The sequence below is a fragment of the Scyliorhinus torazame genome, chromosome 4, assembly GCF_047496885.1.
Source record: "Scyliorhinus torazame isolate Kashiwa2021f chromosome 4, sScyTor2.1, whole genome shotgun sequence".
Lineage (NCBI taxonomy): Eukaryota > Metazoa > Chordata > Chondrichthyes > Carcharhiniformes > Scyliorhinidae > Scyliorhinus > Scyliorhinus torazame.
In genome coordinates, this window is record NC_092710.1 from 86,107,089 (window position 1) to 86,134,293 (window position 27,205).

General features: G+C 52.5%; 1 protein-coding gene across 1 annotated transcript in view; it reads right to left on the reverse strand.

Annotated features, from left to right (window-relative positions):
- Positions 1 to 2,178: 2,178 nt before the first annotated feature.
- LOC140411414 (kin of IRRE-like protein 1) overlaps positions 2,179 to 27,205 on the reverse strand; it is an 84,287-nt gene continuing 59,260 nt past the window's right edge. Inside the window, exons 5-8 of the mRNA XM_072500522.1 lie at positions 15,083 to 15,190; positions 12,933 to 13,072; positions 11,088 to 11,165; positions 2,179 to 3,848 (exon numbers count right to left, since the gene is read on the reverse strand). Coding sequence (XP_072356623.1) covers positions 3,414 to 3,848; positions 11,088 to 11,165; positions 12,933 to 13,072; positions 15,083 to 15,190 — 761 coding nt within the window. The 3' untranslated portion in view covers positions 2,179 to 3,413. The remainder of the gene's footprint in view (positions 3,849 to 11,087; positions 11,166 to 12,932; positions 13,073 to 15,082; positions 15,191 to 27,205) is intronic.

Sequence of the window (27,205 nt, forward strand, 5' to 3'; positions counted from 1 at the left end):
AGAGGGTGGTGGTTGATGGGAAATGTTCAGAATGGAGTACAGTCACAAGTGGAGTACCACAAGGATCTGTTCTGGGGCCGTTGCTGTTTGTCATTTTTATCAATGACCTAGAGGAAGGCGCAGAAGGGTGGGTGAGTAAATTTGCAGACGATACTAAAGTCGGTGGTGTTGTCGATAGTGTGGAAGGATGTAGCAGGTTACAGAGGGATATAGATAAGCTGCAGAGCTGGGCTGAGAGGTGGCAAATGGAGTTTAATGTAGAGAAGTGTGAGGTGATTCACTTTGGAAGGAATAACAGGAATGTGGAATATTTGGCTAATGGTAAAGTTCTTGAAAGTGTGGATGAGCAGAGGGATCTAGGTGCCCATGTACATAGATCCCTGAAAGTTGCCACCCAGGTTGATAGGGTTGTGAAGAAGGCCTATGGAGTGTTGGCCTTTATTGGTAGAGGGATTGAGTTCCGGAGTCGGGAGGTCATGTTGCAGCTGTACAGAACTCTGGTACGGCCGCATTTGGAGTATTGCGTACAGTTCTGGTCACCGCATTATAGGAAGGACGTGGAGGCTTTGGAGCGGGTGCAGAGGAGATTTACCAGGATGTTGCCTGGTATGGAGGGAAAATCTTATGAGGAAAGGCTGATGGACTTGAGGTTGTTTTCGTTGGAGAGAAGAAGGTTAAGAGGAGACTTAATAGAGGCATACAAAATGATCAGGGGGTTGGATAGGGTGGACAGTGAGAGCCTTCTCCCGCGGATGGATATGGCTGGCACGAGGGGACATAACTTTAAACTGAGGGGTAATAGATATAGGACAGAGGTCAGAGGTAGGTTCTTTACGCAAAGAGTAGTGAGGCCGTGGAATGCCCTACCTGCTACAGTAGTGAACTCGCCAACATTGAGGGCATTTAAAAGTTTATTGGATAAACATATGGATGATAATGGCATAGTGTAGGTTAGATGGCTTTTGTTTCGGTGCAACATCGTGGGCCGAAGGGCCTGTACTGCGCTGTATTGTTCTATGTTCTATGTACACTGTCCCCATCAAACACTCCCAGAACAGGTACAGCACGGGGTTAGATACAGAGTAAAGCTCCCTCTACACTGTCCCCATCAAACACTCCCAGGACAGGTACAGCACGGGGTTAGATACAGAGTAAAGCTCCCTCTACACTGTCCTCATCAAACACTCCCAGGACAGGTACAGCACGGGGTTAGATACAGAGTAAATTTCCCTCTGCACTGCCCCCATCAAACACTCCCAGGACAGGTACAGCACGGGGTTAGATACAGAGTAAAGCTCCCTCTACACTGTCCCCATCAAACACTCCCAGGACAGGTACAGCACGGGGTTAGATACAGAGTAAAGCTCCCTCTGCACTGCCCTATCAGACCTGTACTGCGTGACGGGGACTTGGGGAAAATGTCTAAATGCTGGGCGATTGACACCCTGCTGACTCAGCTGGATCTGGTCTGCCTGGAGGAAGCCCAGAGGGGAATTGAAATGATTCATCAACGACAACAGGGAATGGGTAAGGAGGGACCTGCACACTGTCACCATCAACTGCAGCTCCCTGTGTGTGGGTGTGAGTGGAATGTTTACAGCTTGCTCATTCCCAAAGTCAGCAACCGAGCTTCACCATTCCTCGGTGCAGATTGTGGGTGCAGTCCCTGTGATAGAGTGATATATATATATATATATATTTATATAAATATATACAAAGTTTATATAAAATACCGCAGCGGAGAGAAATATATACAGACAGGTCCAGAGGGCTGGGAGGAAGCGGTAATTCCCCATCGCTGATTGGAAGGACAGAGAGCGTCTCATCAACGTTGTCCAAGACTCACTGGATGTAACCTTGAGGGTGGAGGAGGTGGATCGGCAGAGCCGGGTCACTCAGAGGATCTTGGGTTGGTGGCCAAATGGAGGGGAATGGGATTGGAGGGGAGGGAGATTGGAGAAGGGTGGGATTGGAGGGGAGGGACATTGGAGGGGATGGGAGGTGAGGGGGGTTTTAGAAGGGAGGGGGATTGGAGGTGAGGGATTGGAGGTGAGGGGGATTGGGGGGGGAGGGGGATTGGGGGAGGGGGATTGGAGGGGAGTGGGATTGGAGGGGAGGGGGATTGGAGGGGAGGGGGATTGGAGGGGAGGGGGATTGGAGGGGAGGGGGATTGGAGGGGAGGGGGATTGGAGGGGAGGGGGATTGGAGGGGAGGGGGATTAGGGGGAGTGGGATTAGGGGGAGGGGGATTGGAGGGGAGAGGGATTTGAGTGGAGGGGGACTGGGGAGGGGGATTGGGGAGGGGACGGGGATTGAAAGAGGAGGGGGATTGGTGGGGAGGGGGATTGGGGAGGGGGATTTGGAGTGTAGGGGGATTGGGGGAGGGGTTTTGGAGAGGAGGGGGAGGATTGAAGGGATGGGGAGTTGGACAGAGGTGGGGAAATTCAGGAGGGGATTAGGATTGAGGAGGGGTGTGGAGAGGTCTGGAGGGGTCCTCTCTGCGTGGAGGGGCTCCGTGTTGGTGTGGGGGGAGGGGTTTAATTCATTGAAGGGATGTGGGTGTCTCTGGGTGGTCCGGCCATGGTCCATGTCTAATTGCCCTTGGACTGAGTGGCTTGTTAGGTCATTTCAGAGGGACATTTAAGACTCAACCACATTGCTGTGGGTCTGGAGTTATGTCGGCCAGACCAGGTAAGGGCGGCAGATTTCCTTCCCGAAAGGACATTAGTGAACCAGATGGGTCTTTACGACAATTGACAATGGTATCGTGGTCTTCACGAGAATTTTAATTCCAGATTGAAGTGTGCTGTGGGTGGGAGTGGAACCCGGGTGCATTACCCCCGGGCCTTGGGGTTACTGGTGCAGTGACGATATCACCTCTACCACCCCACCCCATTGCAGCGAGAGTCAGGGGACGCTCTTGGCCTTTCAATCGGCGTAATACTGATTGGCTGCTTTGAGAAGCCCCGCCTTCCATTCACCACCTGGCTTCCTCAACACTGATTGGTCACAATTCAAAAGGCACATGTAGAGAGGGCATTCATCAGTCCTTCATTGCCCCCTTGAAGCCCGTGGGGGAGATTGGGTGAGTGTGGGGGGGGGGGGGGGGGGGGGGGGGGAGGCAGTAAGTGAAGGAGGCAAAGCTGTTTCACTGCTTCTCTCCTCCTTGTCCACAACTCCACCCAGCCCTCGGAATTCCTCCTCCTGCCCTTTGCCTCATCCTGCAAGGAGCAGTCTTCGTCCACCCTTTAGGTAGTTGACTGTGGAGACGACAGCACGTGTGCTGGACAGGAGGCATCCATGGCGAGGGGGGGGGGGGGGAGGGGCAGAAGAGGTGCATGGGAGGGGGTCAGAAATCGGACGGTCTACCAAGGCTGGTGTGAAGTGGGTGGAGGGGTAGGGGAGGAGACGGTGTCACACGTGCGTCTGCATGCGTTGCTGATAGGGCCGCCCGTGCTCCGACTGCTGAGAAGATGAGTACGAGTAGCGGGACGCACCAGCGAACTTGGCGGCGGGGTCGAAGAGGCGTTCCAGGTTGCCCGGCCTCCCGTAGCCCGCCAGCCCGCAAGGCGGGTACCCCGGGTAGCCGTAGGCATCAAACGACAGCTGGCTGGCCCCCTCGCCCCCTCCCGGGCCCTCGCCCGCGTAGTCCGGCAGGCGCCCGTAGCAGGAGGCGGGCAGCGGGGTACCTGTTACCGTGCCGTAGCCACTGGCGTGCGACAGGCGGGAGGGGGGCCGGGGTTCGTAACGGGGTACCGGGGGGGCTGGCCCATAGTCTGTGTAGAGCAGTGTCCGCGATGGCAGCCGATCGTCCTGAGCCCGCACGTTGTAATAGCCGTTCGTCGGGTCCTGAGGCAAGTTGGGGAGAGGAAACAAAATAAAAACGGGGGTCAGTTAAATGCTGCTGGCACCTATCGGGTCAAACACCCTCCATATAGCTTATCGGAACACCCATAGCCCCTTCCCACGCCCACCAAGGTGCCCACATTGCCCTGGCACAGTTTGTAGATGCTGCCCTCCAAGTTCATAGATCATAGAATTTACAGTGCAGAAGGAGGCCATTCGGCCTATCGAGTCTGGAAAGAGCACCCTACCCAAGGTCCACACCCACCCTAGCCCCATAACCCAGTAACCCCACCCAACACTATGGGCAATTTTGGACACTAAGGGCAATTTAGCACGGCCAATCCACCTAACCTGCACATCTTTGGACTGTGGGAGGAAACCGGAGCACCCGGAGGAAACCCGCGCACACACGGGGAGGATGTGCAGACTCCGCACAGACAGTGACCCAAGCCAGAATCGAACCTGGGACCCTGGAGCTGTGAAGCAATTGTGCTAACCACAATGCTACCGTGCTGCTCCAAAGTTCTGCCTCAGTGAACCATAAACTCTTGTCAATTGACTCCCCCTTCATTCCGAGACACCCCATTGTGGATTATCCCTCGAATAAGAACATAAGAACATAACAACTAGGAGCAGGAGTAGGCCATCTGGCCCCTCGAGCCTGCTCCACCATTCCATGCGATCATGGCTGATCTTTTGTGGACTCAGCTCCACTTTCCGGCCCGAACACCATAACCCTTAATCCCTTTATTCTTCAAAAAACTATCTATCTTTATCTTAAAAACATTTAATGAAGGAGCCTCTACTGCTTCACTGGGCAAGGAATTCCATAGATTCACAACCCTTTGGGTGAAGAAGTTCCTCCTAAACTCAGTCCTAAATCTACTTCCCCTTATTTTGAGGCTATGCCCCCCTAGTTCTGCTTTTACCCGCCAGTGGAAACAACCTGCCCGCATCTATCCTGTCTATTCCCTTCATAATCTTATATGTTTCTATAAGATCCCCCCTCATCCTTCTAAATTCCAACGAGTACAGTCCCAGTCTACTCAACCTCTCCTCGTAATCCAACCCCTTCAGCTCTGGGATTAATCTAGTGAATCTCCTCTGCACACCCTCCAGTGCCAGTACGTCCTTTCTCAAGTAAGGAGACCAAAACTGAACACAATACTCCAGGTGTGGCCTCACTAACACCTTATACAATTGCAGCATAACCTCCCTAGTCTTAAACTCCATCCCTCTAGCAATGAAGGACAAAATTCCATTTGCCTTCTTAATCACCTGTTGCACCTGAAAACCAACTTTCTGCGACTCATGCACTAGCACACCCAGGTCTCTCTGCACAGCAGCATGTTTTAATATTTTATCATTTAAATAATAATCCCTTTTGCTGTTATTCCTACCAAAATGGATAACCTCACATTTGTCAACATTGCCCATAGTGTTGGGTGGGGTGCCAGACCCTAGCCCATTCACTTAGCCTATCCAAATCCCTCTGCAGACTTCCAGTATCCTCTGCACTTTTTGCTTTACCACTTATCTTAGTGTCGTCTGCAAACTTGGACACATTGCCCTTGGTCCCCAACTCCAAATCATCTATGTAAATTGTGAACAGTTGTGGGCCCAACACTGATCCCTGAGGGACACCACTAGCTACTGATTGCCAACCAGAGAAACACCCATTAATCCCCACTCTTTGCTTTCTATTAATTAACCAATCCTCGATCCATGCTACTACTTTCCCCTTAATGCCATGCATCTTTATCTTATGCAACAACCTTTTGTGTGGCACCTTGTCAAAGGCTTTCTGGAAATCCAGATATACCACATCCATTGGCTCCCCGTTATCTACCGCACTGTTAATGTCCTCAAAAAATTCCACTAAATTAGTTAGGCACGACCTGCCCTTTATGAACCCATGCTGCGTCTGTCCAATGGGACAATTTCCATCCAGATGCCTCGCTATTTCTTCCTTGATGACAGATTCCAGCATCTTCCCTACTACCGAAGTTAAGCTCACTGGCCTATAATTACCCACTTTCTGCCTACCTCCTTTTTTAAACAGTGGTGTCACGTTTGCTAATTTCCAATCCGCCGGGACCACCCCAGAGTCTAGTGAATTTTGGTAAATTATCACTAGTGCATTTGCAATTTCCCTAGCCATCTCTTTTAGCACTCTGGGATGCATTCCATCAGGGCCAGGAGACTTGTCTACCTTTCGCCCCATTAGCTTGCCCATCACTATCTCCTTGGTGATATCAATCCTCTCAAGGTCCTCACCTGTCATAGCCTCATTTCCATCAGTCACTGGCATGTTATTTGTGTCTTCCACTGTGAAGACCGACCCAAAAAACCTGTTCAGTTCCTCAGCCATTTCCTCATCTCCCATTATTAAATCTCCCTTCTCATCCTCTAAAGGACCAATATTTACCTTAGCCACTCTTTTTTGTTTTATGTATTTGTAGAAACTTTTACTATCTGTTTTTATATTCTGAGCAAGTTTACTCTCATAATCGATCTTACTCTTCTTTATAGCTTTTTTAGTAGCTTTCTGTTGCCCCCTAAAGATTTCCCAGTCCTCTAGTCTCCCACTGATCTTTGCTACTTTGTATGTTTTTTCCTTCAATTTGATACTCTCCCTTATTTCCTTAGATATCCACGGTCGATTTTCCCTCTTTTTACCGTCCTTCCTTTTTGTTGGTATAAACCTTTGCTGGGCACTGTGAAAAATCACTTGGAAGGTTCTCCACTGTTCCTCAACTGTTTCACCAAAAAGTCTTTGCTCCCAGTCTACCTTAGTTAGTTCTTCTCTCATCCCATTGTAATCTCCTTTGTTTAAGCACAAAACACTCGTGCTTGATTTTACCTTCTCACCCTCCATCTGTATTTTAAATTCCACCATATTGTGATCGCTCCTTCCGAGAGGATCCCTAACTATGAGATCCTGAATCAATCCTGTCTCATTACACAGGACCAGATCTAGGACCGCTTGTTCCCTCGTAGGTTCCATTACATACTGTTCGAGGAAACTATCGCGGATACATTCTATAAACTCCTCCTCAAGGCTGCCTTGACCGACCTGGTTAAACCAATCAACATGTAGATTGAAATCCCCCATGATAACTGCTGTACCATTTCTACATAGAACATAGAACATAGAAAATACAGCACAGAACAGGCCCTTCGGCCCACGATGTTGTGCCGAACCTTTGTCCTAGATTAATCATAGATTATCATTGAATTTACAGTGCAGAAGGAGGCCATTCGGCCCTTTGAGTCTGCACCGGCTCTTGGAAAGAGCACCCTACCCAAACTCAACACCTCCACCCAACACCAAGGGCAATTTGGACATTAAGGGCAATTTATCATTGGCCAATTCACCTAACCCGCACATCTTTGGACTGTGGGAGGAAACCGGAGCACCCGGAGGAAACCCACGCAGACATGGGGAGGACGTGCAGACTCCGCACAGACAATGACCCAAGCCGGAATCGAACCTGGGACCATGGAGCTGTGAAGCAATTGTGCTATCCACAATGCTACCGTGCTGACCTTAAGAACAAATAAATCTACACTATATCATTTTACCGTAATCCATGTACCTATCCAATAGCTGCTTGAAGGTCCCTAATGTTTCCGACTCAACTACTTCCACAGGCAGTGCATTCCATGCCCCCACTACTCTCTGGGTAAAGAAGCTACCTCTGATATCCCTCCTATATCTTCCACCTTTCACCTTAAATTTATGTCCCCTTGTAATGGTGTGTTCCACCCGGGGAAAAAGTCTCTGACTGTCTACTCTACATCTACATGCATCTGTTATTTCTTTGTTTATTGCCTGCCCCACCATAATGTTACTATTTGGTGGCCTATAGATTACTCCTATCAGTGACTTTTTCGTCTTACTATTCCTGATTTCCACCCAAATGGATTCAACCTTATCCTCCATAGCACCAATGTCATCCCTTACTGTTGCCCGGATGTCATCCTTAAATAACAGAGCTACACCACCTCCCTTACCATCCACTCTGTCCTTCCGAAAAGTTTGATACCCTCGGATATTTAACTCCCAGTCGTGACCATCCTTTAACCATGTTTCAGTAATGGCCACTAAATCATAGTCATTCACGATGATTTGCGCCATCAACTCATTTACCTTATTCCGAATACTACGAGCATTCAGGTAAAGTACACTTATGTTGGCTTTTTTACCTCTGTTCTTAATCTTAACACCTCGATCAGTAACCTCTCCTAAGTTATATTTCCTCTTAACCTTTCTCCTAATTTTCCTTGTCTTCGAACCCATATCTTCCTGTAACAACCTGCCGCGTCGCTTACCATTGATGTTTTCACTTCCCGTTTTATTTCTTTTAGTATTCCTGGTCCTATTCACTGAGCTCCCCTCAAGTCACTGTACCTTGTACTGTCGCCCTTTTTGATTTTTGACTATGGCTTCTCTGCCTTACACTTTCCCCCTTACTGCCTTTTATTTCTGTCCCTGTTTTACTACCTTCCAACTTCCTGCATCGGTTCCCATCCCCCTGCCACATTAGTTTAAACTCTCCCCAACAGCTCTAGCAAAACCCCCCCCTAGGACATCGGTTCCAGTCCTGCCCAGGTGCAGACCGTCCGGTTTGTACTGGTCCCACCTCCCCCAGAATCGGTTCCAATGTCCCAGGAATTTGAATCCCTCCCTCTTGCACCATCTCTCGAGCCACGTATTCATCCTCTCTATCCTGACATTCCTACTCTGACTTGCTCGTGACACTGGTAGCAATCCTGAGATTACTACCTTTGAGGTCCTACTTTTTAGTTTACTCCTAGCTCCCTAAATTCAGCTTGTAGGACCTCGTCCAGTTTTTACCTATATCGTTGGTGCCTATGTGCACCACGACAGCTGGCTGTTCACCCTCCCCCCCCCAGAATGTCCTGCAGCCGCTCCGAGACATCCTTGACCCTTGCACCAGGGAGGCAACATACCATCCTGGAGTCTCGATTGCGTCCGCAGAACCGCCTGTCTATTCCCCTTACAATTGAATCCCCTATCACTATAGCCCTGCCATTCTTCTTCCCGCCCTCCTGCGCAGCAGAGCCAGCCACGGTGCCATGAACCTGGCTGCTGCTGCCTTCCCCTGGTGAGCCATCTCCCTCAACAGTATCCAAAGCGGTATATCTGTTTTGCAGGGAGATGACCGCAGAGGACACCTGCACTGCCTTCCTACTCTTGCTCTGTCTTTTGGTCACCCATTTACTATCTCCCTCAGTACCTTTCACCTGCGTTGTGACCAACTCGCTAAACATGCTATCCACGACGTCCTCAGCATCGCGGACGCTCCAAAGTGAGTCCATCCGCAGCCCCAGAGCCGTCAAGCGGTCTAACAGGAGCTGCCACTGGACACACTTCATGCACGTGAAGGAACCAGGGACAGTGGACGTGTCCCTGAGCTCCCACATCGCACACGAGGAGCATGACACGGGTCTGAGATCTCCTGCCATGTCTTAAACCTTTGGTTAACTTCAACAATTTCAATTTCCCCAGAAAAAATTTAAATAAAGAAATAAACAATGAAGAAAAAAATGAATAAATATACCAATGAAAAGAAACAGAAAAACAGAAACACTACTTACCAGTCACAAAAAGCACCTCCTCCCAACCCAGCTTTGAATTCCCACCTCGATTCAAATTCCCAAACTCACTCTTTGCTGCCTCACTCCTGGCTGTCTTCTCTGTCTCACTGGGAGAACTCACTCTCTACACTCGGTCTTTCCACCTTCTGTTCCTGCCCCCTCCTAGGTTTGACCCCAAATTACGGAGGAGGTTGGGGGGAACATAGGAGTTGACAGAAGAGTTACACAGGTACCCGTTCGCTGGTTCAGCTGAGCTGAGGCCCAGAGGCAGCTACGTTTGACTCCAGGATACTATCCACGGTGCTACCCAGAGAAGCAGGAGTTGGCCATTTTGTCCATTAGACCTGCTCCGCTATTCAATACAATCATGGTTGATTGGACACTTCAATGCTTTTTGCACTCACTGTCCCCATAACCCTTTACATTATTCTCAATCAGAAATGAATCAATCTCTACCTTAAACGTACTCAGTGACTGAGCTTCCACTGCCCCCTGGGATAGAGAATTACAAAGATTCACCAGCCTCTGGGTAAGACATTAAGACATAGGAGCAGAATTAGGCTACTCGGCCCATCGAGTCTGCTCCGCTATTCAATCATGGCTGATATGTTTCTCATCCCCATTCTCCTGTCTTCTCCCCATAACCCCCGATGACCTTCTTAATCAAGAACCTATCTATCTCTGTCTTAAAGACACTCAGTGATTTGGCCTCCACAGCCTTCTGCAGCAAAGAGTTACACAGATTCACCACCCTCTGGCTGAAGAAATTCCTCCTCATCTCAGTTTTAAAGGATCGTCCCTTCAGTCTGAGACTGTGTCCTCTGATTCTAGTTTTTCCTACCAATGGAAACATCCCCCCACATCCACTCTATCCAGGCCTCGCAGTATCCTGTAAGTTTCAATAAGATCCCCCCTCATCCTTCTAAACTCCAACGAGTACAGACCCAGGAGTCCTCAACCTTAACAACATTTCTCCTCATCTCCGGCCTTAGTGACATCTCCCAGATTTTGAAATTGTGTCTCCTGGTTCTTGACTTCCCAACTCAGGGAAACATCTCACCTGCCGACCCTGTCTATTCCTTTCAGGGTTTTGTTGGTTTGAGTGAGATCACCTCTCATTCTTCCACACGCCAGAGAATGCAGGCCCAGTTTGCCCAATCTCTCTCCATCAGACAGTCCCGCCATCCCCGGAACAAGTCTGGTGAATCTTCCCTCGATGGCGATAACACCCTTTCTGGGGCAAGGGGGCCAAAACGGCACAGGTGCTGTCGAGCCAGGATTCTGTACAATTGAAGCAAGGCCTCACTTCTCCTGTACTCAAATCCTCTTGTGATAAAGGCTAACATCCCATTGACCTTCCTCACAGCTTGCTGCACCAGTTTGTTAGCCTTCAGTGACTTATGGACAAGGACACGCAGGTCCCTCTGTACATCTACACTCTCTAATTTCTTAGCATTTAGGAAATAAAAATAGGCAGAGGGGGCTAGGTGGGGAGGGGATTTGAGGGAGATTGAGGGGGAGGGGGAGAGGAAATGAGGAGGAGGGGGACTGAGGGGGCGGGGAGGGAGGGGACAGAGGGGAGGATCAAATCTGATGCTGAGGGAAGGGGTTCCGTACCTTCAACTCGCAATCTTCCCGGGTGTCCAGTGTGTCCGATCGGAGATCCGCCTTCAAATCCATATCGTCCTGGAAGGCCTGTGGGAATAGAGAGAGACTAATGTGCAACTGTTTCCTAGAATATAATAATAATCTTTATCAGGGTCACAAGTAGGTTTACATTAACACTGCGATGAAGTTACTGTGAAAATCCCCGAGTCGCCACATTCCGGTGCCTGTTCGGGTCACAGAGGGAGAACTCAGAATGTCCAATTCACCTAACAGCACTTCTTTCGGGAGTTGTGGGAGCACCCGGAGGAAACCCACGCAGACACGGGGAGAACATGCAGACTCCGCACAGACAATGACCCAGCGGGGAATCGACCATGGGACCCTGCAACCGTGCTAACCACTGTGCTACCGTGCCACCCTCTCGGAATATCGAAGTGAGGCAGGCAGGAAAACTGAGTAGTGTTCAGTTGTCTCCTCCTCACAGACAGAGACAGACAGTGGGCAGGATTTACCGGCAGGATATTCCGGTCCCACCGACGGCGCACAGGTTTCCCGGCGACGAGGGGTACAGTTAACGGGAAATCCCGTTGGTAACAGCGGGGCACCTCCGCCGCCGAGAAACACATGGCGGGATGCGAGGAAACTCTTGCCCTGACAGGCAGAGACAGAGACAAACACCGCTTGCTCAGATAGGCATCAGGCGCGATTTAACGGAAACATTTCTAAGTGTCATTTTGGGCGGGTTTGGCAGAGTGTTTCCTGTCGGCCTTTTGGGTGAGATTCTCACCGGTATTTACCCACACTCGGGACGTGATCTAAGCCGGCTGTTTCTCGCAGCGTCGAGAAAAACCACACTAGCAATCGGAACTTTGTTGGAATTCGGGGTCTCAGTGGGGAAGTTCCACGGAGACCGCACTTAGTCCTGTTTCCTACACTGAGGAACGCCGCTCGCCAGATCTCCTCAGTGAAGGTGGAGATCAGGACGGCAGTTTTAAATGGTGTCCCGATCTCTGCCCCCCCTCACTTCACACGGGCAGAGCCTGATCCCCTGGGAAATCCCGCCTAGTACCATCCGCCTGGTCCCTGTTTGTGGGGAACAGCAATGAACGGCACTCACCTCATATCTCTGAGTCAAAGGGGTTAGATGACAGGACTTTGGTAGATCAGGCGAATGCATATTCGACGACGGCTAGCTGCCTCGCTGTCATATCCTGATTTGCCAACACTGATCCCGCCCACAATGGGCAAGATTCAGATGGCGATGTCTCGTCAGCTTCCATTAGATCTCACGAGGTGTGTCAAGATGGGCAGACCGCCCCCCTTGCAGGACCACCACCGTTCACCCCATGTCCACCTTTCATACCCCCTCATCCCCCCCTTTTCATGGGCCCGGCCCTTGGCAGTGCCACCTGGGCTCATTTTTGGTGCCCCTGCCAGCCTGGCAGTGCCACCTGGGCATCTTGGCAGTGCCCCTGCCAGCCTGGCAGTGTTAGGGTGGCCAGGTGCCAGAGGGAGAGCCAGTGTACCACACTGCCTTGTCCCTCAGCAGCCAGGGGGTCTCCAATACCTGTGCAGAGCCTCCCAGGTGCCGTGACGTCTGCTCCAAGTTTGTGCTAAATGGCGCCTTCGAGCGCTGGAGTTTGGTCTTAATTGGTGTCAATTGGCATCTCGCCACGTTTGGGCAGGAATCCGGACCCGCCACCGGGAGCGGGCAGGTTAGATCAGGAACCGATTCACGCCCAAAGCAGATCCCGATTTTCGCCTCTCCTGCGATTTAACCGGCTGCCTGAATCGCGCAATGCGGCCATTAAATTGCATCCCCTATGTGCTGGAAAGCCAGCAGGAAATGCATACCGAGTACATGGCCTTAAACACACGTGTCGCAGTCGACATGTTAGATTCTTCCTCATCCATCTCCTTGCTCATCAGCTGTGAATCCTTGTTCACGGTCTCGACCTTGATATCGGTCTTCCCCAGAGTAACATCCTTCCGACCTGCAATAGCAAAACACCAATGCACATGACATAGCGGAAAGCTCCCTCTAAACGGACCCCATCAAACACTCCCAGGACAGCTACAGCACGGGTTAGATACAGAGTAAAGCTCCTTCTACACTGTCCCCATCAAACACTCCCAGGACAGGTACAGCACGGGGTTAGATACAGAGTAAAGCTCCCTCTACACTGTCCCCATCAAACACTCCCAGGACAGCTACAGCACGGGTTAGATACAGAGTAAAGCTCCCTCTACACTGACCCCATCAAACACTCCCAGGACAGGTACAGCACGGGGTTAGATACAGAGTAAAGCTCCCTCTACACTGTCCCCATCAAACACTCCCAGGGCAGGTACAGCACTGGCTTAGATACAGAGTAAAGCTCCCTCTACACTGACCCCATCAAACACTCCCAGGACAGGTACAGCACGGGGTTAGATACAGAGTAAAGCTCCCTCTGCACTGTCTCTATCAAACACTCCCAGGACAGGTACAGCACGGGGTTAGATACAGAGTAAAGCTCCCTCTGCACTGTCCCTATCAACACTCCCAGGACAGGTACAGCACAGGGTTAGATGCAGAGTAAAGCTCCCTCTACACTGTCCCCATCAAACACTGCCAGGACAGGTACAGCACGGGGTTAGATACAGAGTAGAGCTCCCTCTGCACTGTCCCTATCAACACTCCCAGGACAGGTACAGCACAGGGTTAGATGCAGAGTAAAGCTCCCTCTACACTGTCCCCATCAAACACTCCCAGGACAGGTACAGCACAGTGTTAGATACAGAGTAAAGCTCCCTCTACACTGTCCCCATCAAACACTCCCAGGCCAGGTATAGCACGGGGTTAGATACAGAGTAAATCTCCCTCTACCCTGTCCCCATCAAACTCTCCCAGGACAGGTACAGCACGGGGTTAGATACAGAGTAAAGCACCCTCTACACTGTCCCCATCAACACTCCCAGGACAGGTACAGCACAGTGTTAGATACAGAGTAAAGCTCCCTCTACACTGACCCCATCAAACACTCCCAGGACAGGTACAGCACGGGGTTAGATACAGAGTAAAGCTCCCTCTGCACTGTCCCTACCAAACACTCCCAGGACAGGTACAGCACGGGGTTAGATACAGAGTAAAGCTCCCTCTGCACTGTCCCTATCAACACTCCCAGGACAGGTACAGCACAGGGTTAGATGCAGAGTAAAGCTCCCTCTACACTGTCCCCATCAAACACTCCCAGGACAGGTACAGCACGGGGTTAGATACAGAGTATAGCTCCCTCTGCACTGTCCCTATCAACACTCCCAGGACAGGTACAGCACAGGGTTAGATGCAGAGTAAAGCTCCCTCCACACTGTTCCCATCAAACACTCCCAGGACAGGTACAGCACGGGGTTAGATACAGAGTAAAGCACCCTCTACACTGTCCCCATCAACACTCCCAGGACAGGTACAGCACAGGGTTAGATACAGAGTAAATCTCCCTCTACACTGTCCCCATCAAACACTCTGAGGTGTTGGAATTGGAGGAGTGGTTGGGTGCTTGTATCGTAGGGGCTGGATTTGGAGGCGATGGATTAGAAGTGTGGAGGGGCATTGTGCGTGAATGAGAATGGAGGCAAGAGGGATTGTAGTAGGGGAATAATAGAATTTAGTGTACAAGGAGGCCATTCGGCCCAACATGTCTGCACCGGCCCCTGGAAAGAGAACCCCACTTAATCCCAACCTCCACACCATCCCCGTAACCCAATAACCCCACCCAACCTTTTTGGACACTAAGGGCAATTTATCATGGCCAATCCACCTAACCTGCACGTCTTTGGACTGTGGGAGGAAACCGGAGCACCCGGAGGAAACCCACGCAGACACGGGGAGAACGTACAGACTCCGCACAGACAGTGACCCAAGCCGGGAATCGAACCTGGGACCCTGGAGCTGTGAATCAACTGTGCTACCGAGCCGCCCCGAGGGAAGGTGGATTGGGGGCGTGCCCGGTGAGGTCACTCACTGCGCTTCCGTCTGCGATAGAGGACGACAGCGAGAACGGTGAAGAGGATGGTCAGCAAGATCCCAAGCCCCACGGTGACACCGATGATTAGTCCGATTGGAAGAATGTCTGGAATAACGAAAAAAGTATACAATGAAGCCTGGCTTGACAGCATATAACATGCCTTCAAACTGATTTTGATGATATTCTGAAGGGGCTGAAGGAGTTTTGGATTGGACATACATCCCCGCATGGGGCCCCCATGATGTGAGGTCTCTTTCAACATGATTTCTCTTGGGCGTTTAATCTTTCTGCTCAGGTCGACCACAGGAAGAGACACTGCCATTCACGGGGTGCAGGCCTGACTGAAGCCTGAGGTGTCTGGCCAAACTTTGCATTTAGGCCATGCTTGAGCTCAAGCTGCCACCTTATGGTGGTATGACAAACTGCTGGAAGCCACAGAGAGGTGGCGCCACCCCACAGAATGTCTCACTTTCTGTCTCTGTTGCACTCTGTCAATCCTACCCTCCCCGTCATTTCCACACTTAATTATTCATTCTCGCAGTCTCTCACTCCCAGTTCTTTATCTCATTCTCTCCATCAGTCTCACTGTCTCTCTCTTTCTGTCCCCCTCTTTCTCAGCACCTCTATCTCTCTCTCTGCCCCTTCCCCTCTCTCTCTCTCTGCTCCCTTCACTGTCACTCTCTCTCTCTCTCTGCTCCCTTCACTGTCTCTCTCTCTCTCTGCCCCCTTCACTGTCTCTCTCTCTCTCTCTCTGCCACTTCACTGTCTCTCTCTCTCTCTGCCCCCTTCACTGTCTCTCTCACTCTCTCTACCCACTTCACTCTCTCTCACTCTCTGCCCCCTTAACTGTCTCTCTCTCTCTCTGCTCCCTTCACTGTCTCTCTCTCTCTCTGCCTCCTTCAGTGTCTCTCTGTCTCTCTCTGCCCCCGTCACTGTCTCCCTCTCTCTCTCTGCCTCCTTCACTGTCTCTCTCTCTCTGCTCCCTTCACTGTCTCTCTCTCTCTCTGCCCCCTTCACTGTCTCTCTCTCTCTCTGCTCCCTTCACTGTCTCTCTCTCTCTGCCCCCATCACTGTCACTCTCTCTCTCTCTGCCTCCTTCACTGTCTCTCTCTCTCTCTCTGCTCCCTTCACTGTCTCTCTCTCTCTCTTCGCCCCCTTCACTGTCTCGCTCTCTCTCTGCTCCCTTCACTGTCACTCTCTCTCTCTGCTCCCTTCACTGTCTCTCTCTCTCTCTCTGCTCCTTTCACTGTCTCTCTCTCTATCTCTGCCCCCTTCACTGTCTCTCTCTCTCTGCTCCCTTCACTGTCGCTCTCTCTCTGCCACCTTCACTGTCGCGCTCTCTCTCTGCCCCCTTCACTGTCTCTCTCTCTCTCTGCCCCCTTCACTGTCTCTCTCTCTCTCTGCTCCCTTCACTGTCTCTCTCTCTCTCTCTGCCCCCATCACTGTCACTCTCTCTCTCTCTGCCTCCTTCACTGTCTCTCTCTCTCTCTCTCTGCTCCCTTCACTGTCTCTCTCTCTCTCTTCGCCCCCTTCACTGTCTCGCTCTCTCTCTGCTCCCTTCACTGTCACTCTCTCTCTCTGCTCCCTTCACTGTCTCTCTCTCTCTCTCTGCTCCTTTCACTGTCTCTCTCTCTATCTCTGCCCCCTTCACTGTCTCTCTCTCTCTGCTCCCTTCACTGTCGCTCTCTCTCTGCCACCTTCACTGTCGCGCTCTCTCTCTGCCCCCTTCACTGTCTCTCTCTCTCTGCCCCCTTCACTGTCTCTCTCTCTCTCTCTCTGCCCCCTTCACTGTCTCTCTCTCGCTGCCCCCTTCACTGTCTCTCTCTCTCTCTCTGCCCCCTTCACTGTCTCTCTCTCTCTGCCCCTTCACTGTCTCTCTCTCTGCTCCCTTCACTTTCTCTCTCTCTCTCTCTCTGCCCCCTTCACTGTCTCTCTCTGTCTCTGCCCCTTCACTGTCTCTCTCTCTCTCTCTGCTCCCTTCATTGTCTCTCTCTCTCTCTGCTCCCTTCACTGTCTCTCTCTCTCTCTCTGCCCCCTTGACTGTCTCTCTCTCTCTCGCTCTGCCCCCTTCACTGTCTCTTTCCCTCTCTGCCCCCTTCATTGTCTCCCCCTCTCTCTGCCCCCTTCACTGTCTCTCTCGCTCTCTCTGCCCACTTCATTGTCTCTTTCGCTCTCTCTACCCGCTTCACTGTCTCTCTCTCTCTCTGCCCCCTTCACTGACTCTCTCCCTCTCTCTGCCCCCTTCACTGTTTCTCTATCTCTCAGCTCCCTTCACTATCTCTCTCTCTCTCTCTGCTCCCTTCACTGTCTCTCTCTCTCTCTGCTCCCTTCACTGTCTCTCTCTCTCGCTCTGCCCCCTTCACTGTCTCGCTCTCTGCTCCCTTCACTGTCTCTCTCTCTCTCTGCTCCCTTCACTGTCTCCCTATCTCTCTGCTCCCTTCACTGTCTCTCTCTCTCTCTGCCCCCTTCACTCTCTCTCTCTCTGCCCCCTTCACTGTCTCTCTCTGTCAGCCCCCTTCACTGTCTCTCGCTCTCTGCCCCCTTCACTGTCTGTCTCACTCTCTGCCCCCTTCACTGTCTCTCTCTCTCTGCTCCCTTCACTGTCTCTCTCTCTCTCTCTGCCCCCTTCACTGTCTCTCTTTCTGCCCCCTTCACTGTCTCTCTCTCTCTCTGCCCCCTTCACTGTCTCTCTCTCTCTCTGCCCCCTTCACTGTCTCTCTCTGCTCCCTTCACTGTCTCTCTCTCTGCTCCCTTCACTGTCACTCTCTCTCTCTGCTCCCTTCACTGCCGCTCTCTCTCTGCCACCTTCACTGTCTCGCTCTCTCTCTGCCCCTTCACTGTCTCTCTCTCTCTGCCCCCTTCACTGTCTCTCTCTCTCTCTGCCCCCTTCACTGTCTCTCTCTCTCTGCCCCCTCGACTGTCTCTCTCTCTCTCACTGCCCCCTTCACTGTCTCTGTCTCTCTCTGCCCCTTCACTGTCTCTCTCTCTCTCTCTGCTCCCTTCACTGTCTCTCTCTCTCTCTATGCTCCCTTCACTGTCTCTCTCTCTCTCTCTGCCCCCTTCACTGTCTCTCTCTCTCTCTCTGCCACTTCACTGTCTCTCTCTCTCTCTGCCCCCTTCACTGTCTCTCTCACTCTCTCTACCCAGTTCACTCTCTCTCACTCTCTGCCCCCTTAACTGTCTCTCTCTCTCTCTGCTCCCTTCACTGTCTCTCTCTCTCTCTGTGCCTCCTTCAGTGTCTCTCTGTCTCTCTCTGCCCCCGTCACTGTCTCCCTCTCTCTCTCTGCCTCCTTCACTGTCTCTCTCTCTCTGCTCCCTTCACTGTCTCTCTCTCTCTGCCCCCTTCACTGTCTCTCTCTCTCTCTGCTCCCTTCACTGTCTCTCTCTCTCTCTCTGCCCCCATCACTGTCACTCTCTCTCTCTCTGCCTCCTTCACTGTCTCTCTCTCTCTCTCTGCTCCCTTCACTGTCTCTCTCTCTCTGCTCCCTTCACTGTCGCTCTCTCTCTGCCACCTTCACTGTCGCGCTCTCTCTCTGCCCCCTTCACTGTCTCTCTCTCTCTCTGCCCCCTTCACTGTCTCTCTCTCTCTCTCTCTGCCCCCTTCACTGTCTCTCTCTCGCTGCCCCCTTCACTGTCTCTCTCTCTCTCTCGGCCCCCTTCACTGTCTCTCTCTCTCTGCCCCTTCACTGTCTCTCTCTCTCTGCTCCCTTCACTTTCTCTCTCTCTCTCTCTCTGCCCCCTTCACTGTCTCTCTCTGTCTCTGCCCCTTCACTGTCTCTCTCTCTCTCTCTGCCCCCTTCACTGTCTCTCTCTCTCTCACTCTGCCCCCTTCACTGTCTCTTTCCCTCTCTGCCCCCTTCATTGTCTCCCCCTCTCTCTGCCCCCTTCACTGTCTCTCTCGCTCTCTCTGCCCACTTCATTGTCTCTTTCGCTCTCTCTACCCGCTTCACTGTCTCTCTCTCTCTCTGCCCCCTTCACTGTTTCTCTATCTCTCAGCTCCCTTCACTATCTCTCTCTCTCTCTCTGCTCCCTTCACTGTCTCTCTCTCTCTGCTCCCTTCACTGTCTCTCTCTCTCGCTCTGCCCCCTTCACTGTCTCGCTCTCTGCTCCCTTCACTGTCTCTCTCTCTCTCTGCTCCCTTCACTGTCTCCCTATCTCTCTGCTCCCTTCACTGTCTCTCTCTCTCTCTGCCCCCTTCACTCTCTCTCTCTCTCTCTCTGCCCCCTTCACTGTCTCTCTCTCTGTCTGCCCCCTTCACTGTCTCTCGCTCTCTGCCCCCTTCACTGTCTCTCTCTCTCTCTGCCCCCTTCACTCTCTCTCTCTCTCTCTCTGCCCCCTTCACTGTCTCTCTCTCTCTGCTCCCTTCACTGTCTCTCTCTCTCTCTCTGCCCCCTTCACGGTCTCTCTTTCTGCCCCCTTCACTGTCTCTCTCTCTCTCTGCCCCCTTCACTGTCTCTCTCTCTCTCTGCCCCCTTCACTGTCTCACTCTCTCTCTGCTCCCTTCACTGTCTCTCTCTCTCTCTGCTCCCTTCACTGTCTCTCTCTCTCTCTGCTCCCTTCACTGCCGCTCTCTCTCTGCCACCGTCACTGTCTCGCTCTCTCTCTGCCCCCTTCACTGTCTCTCTCTCTCTGCCCCCTTCACTGTCTCTCTCTCTCTCTGCCCCATTCACTGTCTCTCTCTCTCTCTGCCCCCTCGACTGTCTCTCTCTCTCTCACTGCCCCCTTCACTGTCTCTCTCTCTCTCTGCCCCTTCACTGTCTCTCTCTCTCTCTCTGCTCCCTTCACTGTCTCTCTCTCTCTCTATGCTCCCTTCACTGTCTCTCTCTCTCTCTCTCTGCCCCCTTCACTTTCTCTCTCTCTCTCTCTGCCCCCTTGACTGTCTCTCTCTCTGCCCCCTTCACTATCTCTCTCTCTCTCTCTGCCCCCTTCACTGTCTCTCTCTCTCTCTCTGCCCCCTTCACTGTCTCTCTCTCTCTCTCTGCCCCCTTCACTGTCTCTCTCTCTCTCTCTGCTCCCTTCACTGTCTCTCTCTCTGCCCCCTTCACTGTCTCTCTCTCTCTCTCTGCCCCCTTCACTGTCTCTCACTCTCTGTGCCCCCTTCACTGTCTCTCTCTCTGCCCCCTTCACTGTCTCTCTTTCTGCTACCTTCACTTTCTCTCTCTCTCTCTCTCTCTCTGCCCCCTTCACTGTCTCTCTCTCTCTGCTCCCTTCACTGTCTCTCTAACTGCTCCCTTCACTGTCTCTCTCTCTCTCTGCTCCCTTCACTGTCTCTCTCTCTCTCATCCCCCTTCACTGTCTCTCTCTCTCTCCCCCCTTCACTGTCTATCTCTCTCTGCCCCCTTCACTGTCTATCTCTCTCTGCCCCCTTCACTGTCTCTCTCTCTCTCTGCCCCCTTCACTGTCTCTCACTCTCTCTGCCCCCTTCACTGTCTCTCTCTCTGCCCCCTTCACTGTCTCTCTTTCTGCTATCTTCACTTTCTCTCTCTCTCTCTCCCTCTCTGCTCCCTTCACTGTCTCTCTCTCTCTGCCCCCTTCACTGTCTCTCTATCTCTCTGCTCCCTTCAGTGTCTCTCTCTCTCTCTCTGCTCCCTTCACTGTCTCTCTCTCTCTCTGCCACCTTCACTGTCTCTCTCTCTCTCTGCCCCCTTCACTGTCTCTCTCTCTCTTTGCTCCCTTCACTGTCTCTCTCTCTCTCTGCCCCCTTCACTGTCTCTCTCTCTCTGCCCCCTTCACTGTCTCTCTCTCTCTGCCCGCTTCACTGTCTCTCTCTGCCCCCTTCATTGTCTCTCTCTCTCTGCAACCCTTCACAGTCTCTCTCTGCCCCCTTCACTGTCTCTCTCTCTCTCTGCCCCCTTCACTGTCTCTCTCTCTCTTTGCTCCCTTCACTGTCTATGTTTCTCTCTGTGCCCTCTTCACTGTCTCTCTCTCTCTCGCTGCTCCCTTCACTGTCTCTATCTCTCTCTCTGCCGCCTTCACTCTTATCTCTCTCTCTCTGCTCCCTTCACTGTCTCTATATCTCTCTGCCACCTTCACTGTCTCTCTCTCTCTGCCCCCTTCACTGTCTCTCTCTGCCCCCTTCATTGTCTCTCTCTCTCTCTGCCCCTTCACTGTCTCTCTCTCTCTCTGCCCCCTTCACTGTCTCTCTCTCTCTTTGCTCCCTTCACTGTCTATCTCTCTCTCTCTGCCCCTTCACTATCTCTCTCTCTCTGCCCCCTTCACTGTCTCTCTCTCTCAGCCCCCTTCACTGTCTTTCTCTCTCTCTCTCTGCCCCCTTCACTGTCTTTCTCTCTCTCTCTCTCTCTCTCTGCCCCATTCACTGTCTCTGTCTCTCTCTCTGCCCCCTTCACTGTTTCCCTCTTTCTCTGCTCCCTTCACTGTCTCTCTCTCTCTCTCTCTGCCCCCTTCACTGGCTCTCTCACTCTGCCCCCTACACTGTCTCTCTCTCTCTGCTCCATTCACTGTCTCTCTCTCTCTGCCCCTTCACTGTCTCTCTCTCTCTCTCTCTGCCCCCTTCACTGTCTCTCTCTCTCTGCCCCCTTCACTGTCTCTCTCTCTCTGCTCCCTTCACTGTCTCTCTCTCTCTGCCCCCTTCACTGTCTCTCTCTCTCTGCCCCCTTCACTGTCTTTCTCTCTCTCTCTGTGCCCCCTTCACTGTCTTTCTCTCTCTCTCTCACTGCCCCATTCACTGTCTCTGTCTCTCTCTCTGCACCCTTCACTGTTTCCCTCTTTCTCTGCTCCCTTCACTGTCTCTCTCTCTCTCTCTCTGCCCCCTTCACTGGCTCTCTCACTCTGCCCCCTACACTGTCTCTCTCTCTCTGCTCCCTTCACTGTCTCGATCTCTCTCTCTCTGCCCCCTTCACTGGCTCTCTCACTCTGCCCCCTACACTGTCTCTCTCTCTCTGCTCCCTTCACTGTCTCGATCTCTCTCTGCTCCCTTCACTGTCTCTCTCTCTCTCTCTCTTTGCTCCCTTCACTGTCTCTCTCTCTCTCTGCCCCTTCACTGTCTCTCTCTCTCTGCCCCCTTCACCGTCTCTCTCTCTCTGCCCCCTTCACTGTCTCTCTCTGTCCCCTTCACTGTCTCTCTCTGCCCCCTTCACTGTCTCTCTCTCTCTCTCTGCCCCCTTCAATGTCTCTCTCTCTGTTTGCTCCCTCCACTGTCTATCTTTCTCTCTGTGCCCTCTTCACTGTCTCTCTGTCTGCCCCCTTCTCTGTCTCTCTCTCTATCTCGCTGCTCCCTTCACTGTCTCTCTCTCTCTCTGCCCCCTTCACTGTCTCTCTATCTCTCTGCCCTCTTCACTGTCTCTCTCTCTCTCTGCCCCCTTCACTGTCTCTCTGCCCCCTTCATTGTCTCTCTCTCTCTCTGCCCTCTTCACTGTCTCTCTCTCTCTCTGCCCCCTTCACTGTCTCTCTCTCTCTTTGCTCCCTTCACTGTCTATCTCTCTCTCTCTGCCCCCTTCACTGTCTCTCTCTCTCTGCCCCCTTCACTGTCTCTCTCACTCTTGCTGCTCCCTTCACTGTCTCTATCTCTCTCTCTGCCCCCTTCACTCTTATCTCTCTCCCTCTCTGCTCCCTTCAGTGTCTCTCTCTCTCAGCTCCCTTCACTGTCTTTCTCTCTCTCTCTGCCCCCTTCACTGTCTCTCTCTCTCTGCCCCATTCACTGTCTCTGTCTCTCTCTCTGCCCCTTCACTGTCTCTCTCTTTCTCTGCCCCCTTCACTGGCTCTCTCTCTCTGCCCCCTTCACTGTCTCTCTCTCTCTGCTCCCTTCACTGGCTCTCTCTCTCTCTGCTCCCTTCACTGTTTCTCTCTGTCTGCCCCCTTCACTGTCTCTCTCTCTCTCTGCCCCCTTCACTGTCTCTCTCTCTCTCTCTGCCGCATTCACTGTCTCTCTCTCTCTGCCCACTTCACTGTCTCTCTCTTTCTCTGCTCCCTTCACTGTCTCTATCTCTCTCTGCTCCCTTCACTGTCTCTCTCTCTCTGCTCCCTTCACTGTTTCTCTCTGCCCCCTTCACTGTCTCTCTCTCTCTCTGCCCCCTACACTGTCTCTCTGTCTCTCTCTGCCCCCTTCACTGTCTCTCTCTCTCTCTACCCCCTTCACTGTCTCTCTCTCTCTCTCTCTACCCCCTTCACTGTCTCTCTCTCTCTCTGCTCCCTTCACTGTCTCTCTCTCTCTCTGCCTCCTTCACTGTCTCTCTGTCTCTCTCTGCCCCCTTTACTGTCTCTCTCTCTCTCTGCCCCCTTCACTGTCTCTCTATCTCTCTGCCCCCTTCACTGTCTCTCTCTCTCTCTCTGCTTCCTTCAATGTCTCTCTCTCTCTCTGCCCCCTTCACTGTCTCTCTCTCTGCTCCCTTCACTGTCTCTCTCTCTCTCTCTGCCTCCTTCACTGTCCCTCTCTGCCCCCTTCACTGCCTCTCTCTCTCAGCCCCCTTCACTGTCTCTCTGTCTCTCTCTGCCCCTTCACGGTCTCTCTCTCTCTCTACCGCCTTCACTGTCTCTCTCTGCCCCCTTCACTGTCGCTCTCTCTCTCTCTGCCCCCTTCACTGTCTCTCTCTCTCTCTCTGCCCCCTTCACTGTCACTCTCTCTCTCTCTGCCCCCTTCACTGTCTCTCTCTCTCTCCCTCTCTGCTCCCTTCACTGTCTCTCTCTCTCTCTCTGCCCCCTTCACCGTCACCCTCTCTCTCTCTCTGCCCTTCACTGTCTCTCTCTCTCTCTGCCCCTTTACTGTCTCTCTCTCTCTCTGCTCCCTTCACTGTCTCTCTCTCTCTGCTCCCTTCACTGTCTCTCTCTCACTCTGTGTTCCCTTCACTGTCTCTCTCTCTCTCTCTCTGCCCCCTTCACGGTCTCCCTCTCTCTCTCTGCCCTTCACTGTCTCTCTCTCTCTCTCTGCCCCTTCACTGTCTCTCTCTCGCTCTGCTCCCTTCACTGTCTCTCTCTCTCTTCTCCCTTCACTGTCTCTCTCTCTCTCTCTCTCTGCCCCTTTCACTGTCTCTCTCTCTCTCTCTGCCCCCTTCATTGTCTCTCTCTCTGCCCCTTTCACTGTCTCTCTCTCTCACTGCCCCTTCACTGTCTCTCTCTCTCTGCCCCCTTCACTGTCTCTCTCTCTCTCTCTGCTTCCTTCACTGTCTCTCTCTCTCTCTGCCCCCTTCACTGTCTCTCTCTCTGCTCCCTTCACTGTCTCTCTCTCTCTCTCTGCCTCCTTCACTGTCCCTCTCTGCCCCCTTCACTGCCTCTCTCTCTCAGCCCCCTTCACTGTCTCTCTGTCTCTCTCTGCCCCTTCACGGTCTCTCTCTCTCTCTCTACCCCCTTCACTGTCTCTCTCTGCCCCCTTCACTGTCGCTCTCTCTCTCTCTGCCCCCTTCACTGTCGCTCTCTCTCTCTCTGCTCCCTTCACTGTCTCTCTCTCTCTCTCTGCCCCCTTCAATGTCACTCTCTCTCTCTCTGCCCCCTTCACTGTCTCTCTCTCTCTCCCTCTCTGCTCCCTTCACTGTCTCTCTCTCTCTCTCTGCCCCCTTCACCGTCACCCTCTCTCTCTCTCTGCCCTTCACTGTCTCTCTCTGCCCCTTTACTGTCTCTCTCTCTCTCTCTGCTCCCTTCACTGTCTCTCTCTCTCTCTCTGCTCCCTTCACTGTCTCTCTCTCACTCTGTGTTCCCTTCACTGTCTCTCTCTCTCTCTCTGCCCCCTTCACTGTCTCCCTCTCTCTCTCTGCCCTTCACTGTCTCTCTCTCTCTCTCTCTGCCCCTTCACTGTCTCTCTCTCTCTCTCTGCTCCCTTCACTGTCTCTCTCTCTCTCTTCTCCCTTCACTGTCTCTCTCTCTCTCTCTCTCTGCCCCTTTCACTGTCTCTCTCTCTCTCTCTGCCCCCTTCATTGTCTCTCTCTCTGCCCCTTTCACTGTCTCTCTCTCTCACTGCCCCTTCACTGTCTCTCTCTCTCTGTCCCATTCACTGTCTCTCTCTCTCTCTGCCCCCTTCACTGTCTCTCTCTCTCTCTCTGCTCCCTTCACTGTCTATATCTCTCTCTCTGGCCCTTCACTGTCTCTCTCTCTCTGCCCCCTTCAGTGTCTCTCTCTCTCTCTGCTACTTCACAGTCTCGATCTCTCTCTGCTCCCTTCACTGTCTCTCTCTCTCTCTCTTTGCTCCCTTCACTGTCTCTCTCTCTCTCTGCCCCCTTCACTGTCTCTCTCTCTCTGCCCCCTTCACTGTCTCTCTCTCTCTGCCCACTTCACTGTCTCTCTCTGCCCCCTTCACTGTCTCTCTCTCTCTCTCTGCTCCCTTCACTGTCTCTCTCTCTCTGCCCCCTTCACTGTCGCTCTCTGCCCCCTTCATTGTCTCACTCTCTCTCTGTCCCCTTCACTGTCTCTCTCTCTCTCTGCCCCCTTCACTGTCTCTCTCTCTCTTTGCTCCCTTCTCTGTCTATCTTTCTCTCTGTGCCCTCTTCACTGTCTCTCTCTCTGCCCGCTTCACTGTCTCTCTCTCTCTCGCTGCTCCCTTCACTGTCTCTATCTCTCTCTCTGCCGCCTTCACTCTTATCTCTCTCTCTCTGCTCCATTCACTGTCTCTCTATCTCTCTGCCCCCTTCACTGTCTCTCTCTCTCTGCCCCCTTCACTGTCGCTCTCTGCCCCCTTCATTGTCTCACTCTCTCTCTGTCCCCTTCACTGTCTCTCTCTCTCTCTGCCCCCTTCACTGTCTCTCTCTCTCTTTGCTCCCTTCTCTGTCTATCTCTCTCTCTCTGCCCCCTTCACTATCTCTCTCTCTCTCTGCCCCCTTCACTGTCTCTCTCTCTCTTTGCTCCCTTCTCTGTCTATCTCTCTCTCTCTGCCCCCTTCACTGTCTCTCTCTCTCTGCCCCCTTCACTGTCTCTCTCTCTCTCGCTGCTCCCTTCACTGTCTCTATCTCTCTCTCTGCCCCCTTCACTGTCTATCTCTCTCTCTGCCCCCTTCACTGTCTCTCTCTCTCTGCTCCATTCACTGTCTCTCTCTCTCTGCCCTTCACTGTCTCTCTCTCTCTCTCTCTGCCCCCTTCACTGTCTCTCTCTCTCTGCCCCCTTCACTGTCTCTCTCTCTCTGCTCCCTTCACTGTTTCTCTCTCTCTGCCCCCTTCACTGTCTCTCTCTCTCTCTGCCCCCTTCACTGTCTCTCTTTCTCTCTCTCTCTGCCCCATTCACTGTCTCTCTCTCTCTCTCTGCCCACTTCACTGTCTCTCTCTTTCTCTGCTCCCTTCACTGTCTCTATCTCTCTCTGCTCCCTTCACTGTCTCTCTCTCTCTGCTCCCTTCACTGTCTCTCTCTGCCCCTTCACTGTCTCTCTCTCTCTCTCTGCCCCCTACACTGTCTCTCTGTCTCTCTCTGCCCCCTTCACTGTCTCTCTCTCTACCCCTTCACTGTCTCTCTCTCTCTCTGCTCCCATCACTGTCTCTCTCTCTCTCTGCCTCCTTCACTGTCTCTCTTTGCCCCCTTCACTGTCTCTCTCTCTCTCTCTCTCTGCCCCCTTCACTGTCTCTCTCTCTCTCTCTGCCCCCTTCACTGTCTCTCTCTCTTTCTCTGCTTCCTTCACTGTCTCTCTCTCTCTCTGCCCCCTTCACTGTCTCTCTCTCTCTGCTCCCTTCACTGTCTCTCTCTCTCTCTCTGCCTCCTTCACTGTCTCTCTCTGCCCCCTTCATTGTCTCTCTCTCTCTCTCTGCCCCCTTCACTGCCTCTCTCTCTCAGCCCCCTTCACTGTCTCTCTGTCTCTCTCTGCCCCTTCACGGTCTCTCTCTCTCTCTACCCCCTTCACTGTCTCGCTCTGCCCCCTTCACTGTCGCTCTCTCTCTCTCTGCCCCCTTCACTGTCTCTCTCTCACTCTCTGCCCCCTTCACTGTCACTCTCTGTCTCTCTGTCCCCTTCACTGTCTCTCTCTCTCTCTCCCTCTCTGCTCCCTTCACTGTCTCTCTCTCTCTCTCTCTCTCTGCCCTTCACTGTCTCTCTCTCTCAGCCCCTTTACTGTCTCTCTCTCTCTCTGCTCCCTTCACTGTCTCTCTCTCTCTCTGCTCCCTTCACTATCTCTCTCTCACTCTGTGTTCCCTTCACTGTCTCTCTCTCTGCCCCCTTCACCATCACCCTCTCTCTCTCACTGCCCTTCACTGTCTC